Source organism: Microcebus murinus, chromosome 26 (genome assembly GCF_040939455.1).
Source record: "Microcebus murinus isolate Inina chromosome 26, M.murinus_Inina_mat1.0, whole genome shotgun sequence".
In the NCBI taxonomy this organism is placed as follows: Eukaryota; Metazoa; Chordata; class Mammalia; order Primates; family Cheirogaleidae; genus Microcebus; species Microcebus murinus.
Window position 1 is genome coordinate 3594675 of NC_134129.1, and position 14290 is coordinate 3608964.

General features: G+C 37.2%; 1 protein-coding gene across 1 annotated transcript in view; it reads left to right on the forward strand.

The window, feature by feature from the left end:
- Positions 1–14290, forward strand: part of ADAMTS3 (ADAM metallopeptidase with thrombospondin type 1 motif 3) — a 211352-nt gene that overhangs the window by 140839 nt on the left and 56223 nt on the right. The window contains exon 5 of the mRNA XM_012745054.3: positions 12613–12812. Coding sequence (XP_012600508.3) covers positions 12613–12812 — 200 coding nt within the window. The remainder of the gene's footprint in view (positions 1–12612; positions 12813–14290) is intronic.

The following is a 14290-nucleotide window of genomic DNA, read 5'->3' on the forward strand; positions in this document are numbered from 1 at the left end:
ACTATATCCACACTAGCCTGTCAAATGTGCCATTCCTCAATTTGAATTGAATATGTAAATTTTTAGGTTTCTTAGACTAAAACTGTTTGAAGAAGTTTAAAATCTAGAAAGGTGAATCTAGATGTAACAGGACCTACTGCAGCATGAATCATCGCTGTGCTACTTTCCTTAGCTTATCACAAGATGCCCTTTTTTTAAGTAAGGCATTTCATCTGCTTCTTGTTGATCTTGCCAATTTTAAGAAATAGCCCACATTGAACCTTGATGGAAATAATTTATTTCTTGCCTTCCCTTCTGTAACATGACTTTCTGATGTTCACCCTAATTTTCTATCATCTAAATATGATTTTTAAAAACTTAGTTTGTAATTCTCTAAATAACTCAGAGCAAAACACGCTCAGTGAATATTTCAAACATCGTGTTCTTTAGACTGTAAGGTGATTCCTGTGTTTGCGAAGGTTTTAATTTTTTGAACTCCGTCCATGTGTGTGCTAAGTAACAAGAACTTGTTTTCTTTTGGCCACTCTTGGAAGACAGTTTCTTGCTATAAACACATTTACAGTACCTTTTGATTCATACAGCTTTTAATGAACAAAGAAGTTCCCATTTTTCATGAGAAAGGTGAATATAATTGTGTTTGAGATTTGCTAGATGCTGCTCCACCTTAATTGCTCTCCCTTCCATGTGATACTGTGTGTTGTAAGAACATATTCAAGGAGATTTAATGTCTCATAAAAGTATAATGTTTTATTAAAAGGGCATTGTCAATGTTACACTGAATATTTCACTACTACTGAACTTCCTCAAGTCTAAGTAAATGTGTATAGAAAGTCATTTAGGGAAAGCTGAATGGCTGTTGAAATTTTAAGACGTGTTATAGAGTAACCTGCCTATAAATCCAAGCTTCTAAGCCCCCATATGTTCTTAGCAAAACCAAGTTAAGTGAACTGTTTCTCCCAGCCAAGACAGAAATAAAAGGGACTGGATTTACTCTCTTGCTTTAAACAACCAGAAATGTTTTGTTTGCAAAACACTGGGTATCAGGCAGTGAATGACAATGATGCTAAGAGATGAGAAACAAGTGATGAGCTTCAGGATTGCTCCAGTTCACCGTCTTGAGTTTCCAGTGTGATTTCAGGGCAAGGGGAACCCAGCTGGGACCTGACAGATCAGAGCTAAGAAGCCAGGGCTGGGAGTCTGGAGAGATGAAGGTGGCCAGAATGCACAGGACACAGTATGGGGGAAGAGAGAGTTAGGCACAGAACAAAGCTCAAGAATCTCCAGCAGCCAATAGGGTAAAATTCATAATGTCAGGCCTTTGATCAAAAATTACCAAGTATGCAAACAAATAGGAAAATACAACCTATAATATTGAGAAAAATCAATCTGGCCAAACCAACCTAGACTGACAGAAATGTCAGAGTTAGCAGATAAAAATATTATAACAACTATTAAAGCTATATTATGTTTTAGAAAAGGTGGAAGATTTGAAAATATCCATTTTTTTTGCATGTATATGATCAATACTATCTGGGAGAATGTAGAGTCATGCATTTATGTGGGTAAAATATAAATACAATGTTTCTCTCCTCTGGTATATTTTATTTCTTAGACTGAGAATAGTTTTATTTTAGCAAATAAGTGTCTTTAGTGGAAATTCACTTTAGAAATGGTTCAATAATTCTAAATGAATTTAAAAAAATGCTATGTTATTAAATTTAACAAATAATATTATTCATGGATTAGGAATTATATAATATTATTTCATTCATAATATTAGATACCAAATACTATTACAGATTTGTCCTAAATTTGTGAAAATTATTATAACCTAAATATGTTTAAGTATATATGATATAATTTTAAAAACTGGCCTTTCATCTGAACATGAGTCAAAATTGATCAGTGTTACTCAAATGAGCATAAGCAGTTTAGACTTTAAAAAAAAATGTAGAATGACCATTTCTTAAATAGTTTAATGTTATATAATAATATGCATTTTTAACTCTATGTGTTTGGAACTCTGTTTCAGCAAAATTTTATTGTAAGAGAATATATATTTTAATAAAATTTTATTGCATCAGGATAAAAAGACAAAGTGAACTTTTTTTATTTATTTATTTTTTTGAGACAGAGTCTCACTCTGTTGCCCGGGCTAGAGTGCTATGGTATCAGCCTAGCTCATAGCAACCTCCAACTCCTGGGCTCAAGTGATCCTCCTGCCTCAGCCTCCCGAGGAGCTGGGATTACAGGCATGCACCACCATGCCCGGCTAATTTTTTCTATATATTTTTAGTTGGCTAATTAATTTCTTTTCTATTTTTAGTAGAGACAAGGTCTCGCTCTTACTCAGGCTGGTTTTGAACTCCTGATCTCGAGCAATCCACCCGCCTCAGCCCCCTAGAGACAAAGTGAACTTTTAACAGTTAGGATAAAATTCTGGTCTCTACAGTGAGTATGTAATTATTTAAATAATCTAAATATCACCTTATAGACAACTGAGATTGTTTATAAAATCTAGAAATATAGATAGTATTTTTGCTTTTTAGAAAATAAAATGAAGATGCCCTTGATAAATTATATATATTTTCATGTCTACAGACCTTTTAGACATTCTGTGCTCTTCTTTAAATGGTGAATGAGAAGATTGTCTCTTATTGTGATAAATTATTAGACTTTTACATTGTCACAAAATATTTTAAATCATTACGTAGATTCTCTTAAAGTGTAGCACATTTTTCCCACATAAAAATATGTTTTAATTATGATTATAGCCTTGACCCAGGTCTTGGCATCAAATTAATTATAAGTATGATCGAAAAAGCCATAGTTATAATAACATTCTGTAATAATTTAAAGTAGGAAATTGTGGCCTAATTATTAATTATTAAAATTTAGCCAGAAGGAACATTTTAGCAATTCTGTAGCACAGCTCATTTATTTTACAGGAAAGGAAACTGAGGCTCAGAGAAGTTTAACATCTTTCTCAAAATCATACAATTAGATCATAGCAGAGCTGAGACCAGAGCTCGGTTCTCCTTGTATTATTTTTCTATTGCTGCATAATAAATTGCCACAAACTTAGTGGCTTAAAGTAATACTTGTTTATTAGCTCACAGTTCTGTAGTTCAGAAGAATAGTTGGCCAGACTGGTTCTATGCTTAGGCCCCAATCAAGCTGTAAGCAAGTTTGAACTCTCCTCCAGAGGCTCTGGGTGACATTCCCACTTCCGGTTGCTGGCAGAATTCAGGGCCTTGTCCTTGTAGGCCTGAGGTCCCCATTTCCTTGCTGGCTGTTGGCTGTGGTTCACTGTTAGGAGCTAGGGGCTGCCCTCTGGTTCATCACAGTCTGCCTTCATCTTTAGAGCCAGCAATGGTACGTGAGTCTTCCTCATTGTTCATATTTCCAACTTTTCTTCTGCCAGCCAGAGAATGCTCTCTGCTTTTAGTGGCTCATGAAGTTAGATGAGACCCACCCAGATAGATGCCTCTGTCTATGGTCAACTGAATCATATAACATAATACAGTCACAGGAGTGATCTCTCTTGTATTCACAGGTTCTAGGGATTAGGGCATGTCTGTGAGGCCATTTTACAAATTGTACTCACCACACTCCTGAACCCATTCTGATTTTCTTCCTATTACAATATGGATCTTTTCCGGAAAGATCTATTATGTAAATATGAATATACTCACTGTGTATAAAATGTTTACATGTATCTCATGGAAATGTGGCTTTGGTATTCAGGTGGCTTACTCCAGGACTTTGCAAGATCTCTGCCCATTTGCTGCCTTCTTTTGAGCACCTTATCTAAAATTGTGCCTCCCTCACCTTGTCTTATTTCTCTCGTCCTGCTTTATTCTTTTTACTTGACTTCATAGTTCTTATTACTGGAACGTAAGTTGTACGAGGGCAAGTGCCATGTTTGCCTTGTCCACTGTTGGACTCTCAGTGCCTACTACAGTGCCAGGTAAAGGGTATATGTTATTTAAATATGTATATAGAAGAATAAATGGCAAATGTTAATATTAATAGTTTGGCTGCAATGACTTGTTTAAATTTTTATTAATTGTTCAATATGCTTTTGGAGAAAAATTTGGCATATGTATATAGAGTTTCTGGGAAAGTTTGAGGTGAAGAAATTTTCTGTTCTTAATAAAATAGCATTTAGGAGGCAACTGATAGAAATAACACGAGCTTTGAAGTTGGCAGCCGTGTAAGGGAATCCTATCTCTCTATGCAGTTGAGCTTATTTAGAAAACCTTGACTTTTAGCACTCTAAGATTACTAGAATATAATCTAGTAAATTCAGTATAGTGACTACTACTTCTACTCTTCCATTACCTACTTGATTTAGTAGAGCTCCACAACAGAAGCCATAAATAAGAATGAATATAATTTAGTCAAGAGGAAGATAAATGTTAATTAGAATGCTATTAAATATTTAGAGTAGTAAAATGTAAAAATTAAAAACTGTGCTATCTTTAAAATTAATGTTATGATTTAGCTGAGTAAGAAAAAGAAAAGAAATTAAGGAGCAAATCACTAGTAAAGAAGTCCTTCAATTAAAATAGAAGATAAAATAGAAGCTAGACAAATGGCCAAACATATGAAAAAAAATCCTCAACACCACTAATCATCAGGGAAATGCAGATTAAAACTACAATGAGACTCCACCTTCCCTCTATCAGAATGGCTATTATTAAAAAGCCAAAAAACAATAGATGCTGGCGTGGTTGCAGAGAGAAAGGAATGCTTATATACTGTTGGTGGGACTGCAAATCAGTACAACCTGTACAGAAAACCGTATGGAGATTCCTCAAAGAAATAAATGTAGACCTACCATTTGATCCAACAATCCCACTACTGGGTATCTGGCCAAAGGTAATGAAATCGTTTTATCAAAAAGACACCTGCACCCAAATGTTTATTGTAGCACATTCACATTTGCAAAGATGTAGAATCAACCTTAGTGGATTTTCATGAGTAGATAAAAAAAATGTGGTACATATAGACCATAGAGTACTACTCAGCCATAAAAAATAATTAAATAATGTCAGACTTTGTTTAGTTTCAGCTCTCAGGAGCTCACATCAAACTGTCTTAAGCAAAAGGAATTTTAAAAAGCAGTAAAAGAAGAAAATGAGGCAGTGGTACTTTATTGGTTCATGAAACTGAAAAGACCAGGGTTTCAAAAATGAATGGCTGAATTCAGACATTCACAGTATCAACTCTGGAGTATCACCTATTCTATCAGTAGTCTCCACTTTCCTCTTCTTGCATTCAGCTTAGAACAATGACTATTCCCATGCCAGCCCCAAGAACCTACGTTGTTATATTTTGCCAGTTTCAAACTTAGCAGAAAGAACTTCTTACTCCTGTTAGCTCCAAATAAAAACGTCCTAGGTCATAGTTTCATTAGCATGATTTAGGCCATTTGTCCATCTACTAACCCACCACCTGAGTCAAGAAAATTGTACATACTACTTGGCCATGCCTGGGTCGATATCCACTGCTGGAACTGGAGGCAGAAGGGTGGAGTCGGAAAGTGACATGAGGATGGTATAAGTCCATGTACCCACGTGTACTCCCTGGAGAAAGATAATTCCCCTAAATCTAAGGTGGCTGGATTTAGCAAATAAGAATATAGCATTCTCATTTAAATTTGAATCTCAGCTAAACAATGAGTGTGTTTTTAGTATTATGTCTTGTGCGGTAGTTGAGACATACTTAAAAAAGTGTCATTTATCTTAAATTTGTATTTAACAGGGAATTTTCTCGCTTATGCTCAAACATTTCAGTGATTTATTCAAGAAATAATTGCGGTGGGACCACACTGTTGAGAATCCACTACTATGAGAAGGGCCAAAGAATTGGCCCATTTAGATGCCAAAGAATGCGGAAGTGGTCTCCAGACAAATAGATCACAATAGAAGTTAAGCACAAAATGCGTTAATTCAAACCAAGACACAATAAAAGAGGCCCATGGAAGACTGTTACTAGGGGAGGAGGGAGGGGGGAGATCTGAAAAGGAGAATTCAGCAAGGTGGGTTACCCCTCATACAACATTCATTTCCTCCTCTTATTTCAAGCCCCCACCCTTCTTTTTATTCATGTTTTAATAGCGCCTCAATATTATTCATGAACTCACGCTTCTCCTGTGCATGTACTTCAGAGGAGGGGCCTCAGCGCAGAGGCTGATTTCTGATTTGCCTAAAATAGACGTGGGGTTCCATTCTTATCTGTGGGTGACTTTTACTTGGGCTTGTGATTCGATTCGAGCCACTGAAACAACGTGGTTAAATGTGCCAGAGGGTTTCTAGGAAAGGTTTTTACCTACTCCTAAGAAAGACAGGCAGGAAGACACAATCTGTTGGACCTGGCTATGATGCTAAAATGGTGCAGTCATTTCAAAATAATCAAAAGGAGTTAACTTGAAGACCAAGCTTGTATACCAAGAATGGCAGGATATGGGAAGATGGAAAGAACTGGGTCTTTTTTTTTTTTTTTGAGACAGAGTCTCACTCTGTTGCCTGGGCTAGAGTGCCATGGCGTCAGCCTGGCTCACAGCAACCTCCAACTCCTGGGCTCAAGCAATCCTCCTGCCTCAGCCTCCCAAGTAGCTGGGACTATAGGCACATGCCACCATGCCCAGCTAATTTTTTCTGTATATATTTTTAGTTGCCCAGCTAATTTCTATTTTTTCTTTTTTAGTAGAGATGGGGTCTCGCTCTTGCTCAGGCTGGTCTTGAACTCCTGAGCTCAAATGATCCTCCCGCCTCGGCCTCCCAGAGTGCTGGGATTACAGGCGTGAGCCACCACTCCCAGCCAGAACTGAGTCCTTGATGATCTGTCGATGGATAAATCCAGGAATCACCCTACCTCTGGGTTTCTTGTTATGTGGACTAATATGTTTCTTTATTGCCTAAAACACTTTAAGTAAAGTTTTGTTTATTCATAGCAAAAAACATTCTAAGTGATATATAGAAGATTCTTATTTAAAGTCTCAGCTTGTATTTTTGACATTAGGTGACTTAAAGTTTTATTTGCTAATGACCACAAACTTGAAGTATAAGAACTTTTTTTTGCTTAAAAAGTAAGAAATTTTCCATTTAAAAATGCCCTATGTTAATCTTCACGGTAGTCAGTAAAAACAAAAGCAAACACATGAATTTTAGAATTAGAACTTTTGGAGAAAAGAAATCACGGAAACTAATATTCATTCAATTCAGTTACTTAGTGAAACTTCTGAATTGACATCATAAATTGGCCTGAATATAGTTCTTTGAACTATCGTTATGGAATTTCCCACTTTGTGAAGGATACAGCTGTATTTCCCAGAAACATTTTATATCTTGGTAGAATAGTGCCCCCTCCCCATATATGGAGATCCTTTTACTTTATCCTTTTAGGAAGTGATAACTTTAATTTAAATTTTAAAAAGTGATATCAATGAAAAAATCACTATTGGATGATGCAAACAGGTCAACACAATTATTTACGCTAACTGCTCTCTGCTTCTGGCATTAATAGATGACATTTGTTGGACTTCACACCTATTTTTAGCTGATTGTATGGTCTCCACCTACTCTTGGAAAATCCAGCATGTAGCATTCCAGTTACTTCATAACATAACAGTATTCTGTTCATGAAGAATGCTAAATTTGTACATATAGACTCATTCTCTATTTATTGTTACTGCAAAACAGTATGATGCTTCTTCATTTTCTGAAGTAGATACACTACAAAGAAAGCTGCTATGGCATATTTTGGCAAAGTGCATCTTACTGTATCATTCACTTATTAACATGAAAATTAACTTCCATTCCCATAGAGAGTAGGAGTACATGGACGACCGAGTCACCATAATTAAAATTTGTCAGTGTCATCTGTGTTAGGACTAGGTTCAGTGACATATAAGAGAAAACTCATCAGAATTGGTGGCCTAAAGATGACAAAGTATCACCCCTCGTACGTGAAGAAGTCTGGTGCCAGGTATTCCAGGGCTGCTGCAGCAGCTCCGCAGTCATCGTGGAAGCAGTCTTGCTCACAGGGACCATATTCTGCACATGCCTTGATCCTAAGGTCACCTCATGGAGCTTCTGACATGTCCACATACCAGGCAGCAGGAAGGAATATCGAGGGAAGGCCAAGGGGGTACACCTCCTGGAATGAATTGCCTTCATGAAAGTCTTCTGTATTAGCCAATGCAAGTCCTCTATATAAGCCACCAAGATAGAAGCAATACGTCTGCTTTGATCTCATTGGCTTATCCTTAATCACATGTAATCATTAGTCACAAGGGAAACTGGAATGACTTTAGCTGGGTTTATTAACACCTCCAATAAAATTGACATTCTTCTCCTTAGGAAGGAGGGAAATGGATATTGGGTAGATGATTCTATTACAGTCTCTATCACAGTATGCTTTTAAGATTACATTCCAACTTCAGTGTATTGGTGCTAGATTCAGAATGTGATCAGTACTTGTATCTTTCCAATTTTACCTTTGTCTCCTGCCCTTTTCAAACCATAGGAATTTCTTCTTGGATAGGGAGTGATTTCACCAATTCTGCACTTTGATTGCCTGTAAATATTATTAGGTATATGAGCATGCTGTATTCCTGAAAATATTTCAAGCCTAAGTGTCCATAATCGGCAATGCAAGTTATATTCTATTTTACCTGTTTAGTAAGTTCAGAATTCCTATGTAACGCTAGCAATCCTATATTTAACACTAAAATAACTATATTTATGGTGATTTGATTGGCCACCTATGTGTACCCCCAAATTCATTTCAATAAAATATGCTTTACAGTAAAATTACCCTTTTATGCAAATTTACAGCAATGAGGCAACTAGGGAGTGTACAAAAGGATACAATCAAAATGTCTGCAAATGTTAATTATTGCTTATCAGTAACTCCTAAGGTAAGTTTCAAAAACTTACACTTTTTTCCAAAAAGTTTGATAAAAGAAAAATTCTGAGAACTAAGAGGAATTGTCTTTGATATGTCTTAGAAGCTTAAAAAGTACTCTGAGCTTCACTTTTCTGGAAAGAAGCGTGAGAATAATAACATTACTATACCTAGTTTTTTTTTTTTTTTTTTTTTTTTTTGAATGTTCAATTGAGAGCATACCTGTTAGGAGACACTTTCTAGCAGGAATTTTTCTGTTTTTCTTCTAACTGTGTTAACACATCAGTCACTTTCTGCTTCCCAACTCAGCCACTGTCATACAAGTTCCCTTGGCATTTATATAAGTGCCACAATTTTCCACACCCAATACAAAGGGCCACTCTGCTTCCACTTATTGAACTTGCCTTGTGTGTGATCCTTCTCAGTCCTTCTAAGCAGTAAACAAATCTGCCAGAGTGTTTGGACATGATCATCATGATTTTCCCCAGTGGTTGTTTCTATTCCTATGCTTTTGATGGGGGCAGAGATAATGGTAGTATTAGGTACAGAGACACCTAAGATTTTGTCCAAAAGTACATCATCATGTTTTAAACTGGGAAGCTTTATAAAGGTGTGAACTATTACTGAAAGGCATGTTCCAGTAGTCGATTAGGTCTGCCTACCCTAGCAATTGTGAAAGTGATTCAAGACTATCGACTTGCTTGTTACTACTTGATGTAAATCCAGCTCCATTCTGAAGATAAATCTAACTCAACTGGGTGGTTCCAAGGATTAACAACTTAGGTTTTCTACCCCCTCAGGTTCTGTATTTGTGTGAGTATTCAATAAAGATGTGTTGAGTGAAAACGAGTGCTGTATGTCAGCTCACTCTCTCCAATTTTGTATTAGGTTTTCAAACTACTAAACAAGCCCGTGTGGTTGGAATTCATCCTAGTTTTACCTGAAAGCAACGATTCTTCTCTCCTTGTACCTCCTCTGTGCTCTCAGTAGATATGGTGAACTTTATTCTTTCTAAGGTTATAGCAATTCAGATTTTCCTTCACTAATTCCAGAATTTTTTTCTCACCTCTGTTTTAAAATAACTGTAACTAAATAATTTGTGGTATCTAAAATAAAATGGGTTTTAAAAACTGAAGGCTTCTCTTAATGGGAAAGCCATCATCATTAGTAGCAGTAAGTGCTATTTGCTGAACACTTATTTCTAAGCACGGTGCACAGTGTTTTTTAGCATTATTACCTCATATCATTATGGTAACTGCAAAAATAGGTATTATTATCCCATTTTGTATATGAGGAAACTGAGCGTCAAAGAGATTAGGCATTTCAGTAAAATCACACTGTTATGATGTACAACTATGAAGATGTGAAGCCAGCCAGGTATATGTGATTACAAAGCTCGTGCGACTAATCACTTGATCATTATAAAGTGGGAATACCAGGACAAATTCATTATGAATGAAGATATTTACATATATTCACAGCCTCAGAGCTGTCCGCAACTAAAATGATGTATATAAGTAAAAAAATGCTTAAGCTTTTATAAGTAAAAAAGCTATCTCAATGTCTTTCTTTGAAATATTTGATATTGCCCAGTTTAGGAAACAAAGAAAGGACATTGCACAGCCCAAGGGAAAACAGGGACAAAAGTATTTTCGATTCAACAAGGCTTCCTTTTTCTTTCCCAAGTTTTTTATGCAATAAAAAAAGAGATCCCTTCTCTTACCATAAAGCCACCTATTTAAGGAGGGATGCAAAGGCCAGACCAAAGGTGTGTTAGAGCAGAATGAACTGTCTTCCTGAAATAAGTATTCAGCCTTCTTTTTTCATGCATCAGGATTCATGCTGCGTTGACATTGCTGGTATATTTCCATTGGACGTTGTCTCTGAGAGTTCTGCCAAAAAGGACCATTTTTGGAACTGGGAGCTCAAGTCTGAATTTCCTATTTGTACACTTACTGTCACAACCTTCCACTTTCTCAAGTGTGTGGAAAGACCTGAGGTTGAAGCTGTTTGCAGGTGTCGTTTCTTGCCCTCTGTGCAGGTTTGGAGCTCTTGAAAGCAACTTTTGAGGAAAGCTTCCTGTTTGATGTGGGTGATGGTTGGAGTTATTTATGTATTGTGGAGCCAACGTGATTCCTTGGTGAGGAAAAAATTCCCAACTAATGAGCTAGCAGTTGGGCTTGGGTCAGAGTGAATGACAGTGTAGCTTTCAAACCTGAGTAGTCACATTCAGAGCTTATGCCCCTCCTTGTGTGTATGTTTTGGGATGGGGGGGGGGTGTTGGTGTTTCTATGTATTTTTGAAAGGTACAAATAGTGTGAGTGGGATCTATACTTCCACTACTTCTAATCCTGTGTGGTTAGGGCTTGGTCATCCATCTTCCTAGCCAAGAGACACCTTTTTTTTCCCTCCTCCTCAACTTTATTAAAACCACAAAGGTGGAGAGGAAAATACCTATTTATTAATGTCAGATGCCGATTCAGATGGCTACAGGCTCGGTACAGCATTAAATAAACCTCCACATAAAGCGTGCGTCAGAGTTGGTTCTGTCAAACTTGTTTTTAGGTATGTGGTTGTTTTAGACATCAAGGCAGTTTATAAAATAAATTGCTTTTCAACTTTTATATACTTCAAATGGTTATGAATATATTTTCAGTTTTCGTGTACCAGAATTTTGAATTTTGGTATCAAAATGATAGATTTTGTTTTTTAATTCACCAAAATTTTTCTTTCAGTAGTCATCTGAAGGCAGATAATCTAGGTCATTAAAACCTAATAATGTCTCTCTCACTCTTTCTCTCCATATATAAATGTGTGTTTTATGTATATATGTGCATATTTGTGTGTGGGCTGTGTACGTGTGTGTGTGCATGAAATGTCTATTTGGAAAATGAAAAATTTAAATTCCTTGAACTGCATAAAATAGGAAATTGTTTATACTTTCATTTTTCCTTGGATATAGGTCATTTTTTGGACTGACTTTCTACTTTGCCATCTCAGATTCAGATACATAGCAACCGAAATGCCCAGGTGTCAAAACGATGGCCAGTACAAATATGGAGAGCTGTGATATTTAGCGGATTCATCTGTCTACTTCTTCCCTAGCAGCATTCACTAGAAAACCATACTCAGAAGAAATAAAGTAACACATGATGACTGATAATCATGTCACTAGATGCCGTTGTGTTGTCATGACATAATTTGATTTTTAAGTTAAGGCTATTGGAAAGAGGATCAATTTAAATGTATACGACACACATTCTATACTCCGTGGTTATAGTAATGTAAATTAACCTCTGTAAGCACACTGACATGTGAGTTTTACTTACAGTCTCAATGTATGCAATGAACTATTTAGCACGTGTCCTGTTCCCCGGCTGCCTTTCCTGTGCGTGGGGTACATCTGGGAGAAAGACTGAGCCACTCCGATCCTCCTGGAGCGTTCAGTCTGCGTGGTGGCACTGTCCCCAGCACGTTATTATGGTTCTACCCTCAGCGTTGCTGCTCTGTGTTGAATTTGTAAGAGATCCGTCTGGTCAGATGCATGTGCGTGTTGTTTAAGGAATAAACTGAGAAGTAGCATCTCGGTGCTTATGGATTTTAGTGTAGGCCCTTGGGAAGATTCTTTTTTTCTAAGTGGTTAATAGAAGGCCACTGGGGAAACTGAAATTCCTGGGTTCCTTTGTTTCTTGGCAGAACCGGACCTGGAGGGCCTGGAGGGTCTGGGCGCCGTCTACGGCAGCGTCGGGCAGCAGCTGAGCGCCGCGGCCCGGCGCCGCAGGCACGCCGGCGAGGACGACTACAACATCGAGGTGCTGCTGGGGGTGGACGACTCGGTGGTCCGCTTCCATGGCAAAGAGCACGTCCAGAACTACCTCCTCACGCTCATGAACATCGTGAGTAGTGACTCCTTTTTGAGACTTTTTGATCTTTTAATTCACTTTTCTTCTTTTGTTGTTAGTGTCCTTTGGAAACCTATGCGAGATCTTCCACGCCCGTGCCCCAAGCCCAAAATGTGGCTAGCTGCATGTCACTGAAGCATCGGTCTACTGTGTTTAAAATACAGGAATGCTGAAATAAAGGAGGCAGGAAGCGAAAGGTTCTCTGGGTTGATGAACAAGTTTTCCATTGTCCTCAAGGGGAAACCATAAATTTAAAAAGCCATGATGGTATGGAATTATAATGTGAATTATGAACTTCATTTTGTTCTGGGGATGATCAAAACTCTCAGGACTTGGGTCGCTTGCCTTGATGTGGACTGTGAAGGGTGAAATGGTTCTTCCCAGAGAGTGACAGACAGCGTCACTCTCTGTCTCAGGATGACATAGACTGATTTATGTTTGATAACTGTGTGGATTCTTGTTGTTAACAGCTGTTCAACAACTGTGTTTTTTAGCGTTATAATACTGATAGTAGGTAATTTAGTTAGAAAGCACACAACTATTAGCATATTCCTGCATAGCAGTCAGTAAAGGGCTCTTTAAATTGGTCCTATGTTTCTATGTTTCTCCTTAATGAGCTTTAATCAGATGCAGAAGAAATTTGTCAACATCTTCAAACTGGAGTTCTTTTTCTTTTCCTTTGAATTGGCAGAGATCAATTAAAGAGAAATAATAATAATATAAACCATTTACTTCTAAAAGGTAATACTCTATTTTACCTTGTGCCAGTATAATATACATATTATAATTGATCTCACAAATTTACTACCAAAGCATATTCTTTCTTGTCTTTCTCTATATATATACCCCTACTCCTGGCTTTTGCTATTTAATTTAACTTTTTGAGTATCTGTGTTGTTTACCTTTATCCCCCATGCTTAAGATTAGATTTCAAATAATTATACTGCACAAGAAAATCTCTTAAATTCATGAATCCTGATTTTATTTATGCTAATGTTTAAGTCTATCTGTTAAATATATTTTGTTCCACTGAGATGTCAATTTATAAAATTATACATATACCCTATCTCTGTGAAATAGCAAATGAATATAGAAATTCAAACATGGCCAGGCATGGTAGCTCACACCTGTAATCTTAGCACTTTGGGAGGCTGAGGTAGGAAGATTGCTTGAGGTCAGGAGTTCAACACTAGCCTGGGCAACAAAGAGAGACCATGTCTCTGCAAAAAAATTAAAAATTAGGTAGATGTGGTAATGTGTACCTATAGTGCTACCTACTCGAAAGGCTGAGGCAGGAGGATCCCTTGAGCCCAGGAGTTTAAGGCTGCAGTGAGCGGTGACCATGCCACTACAGCCTGGGTACAGAGCAAGACCCTGTCTCAAAAACAAAAACAAACAGAAAAAGAAATTCAAACACTTTTGTCTTTTTCATTGGCACTAATTCCTATTATGAAGAACAACACACAGAAAAC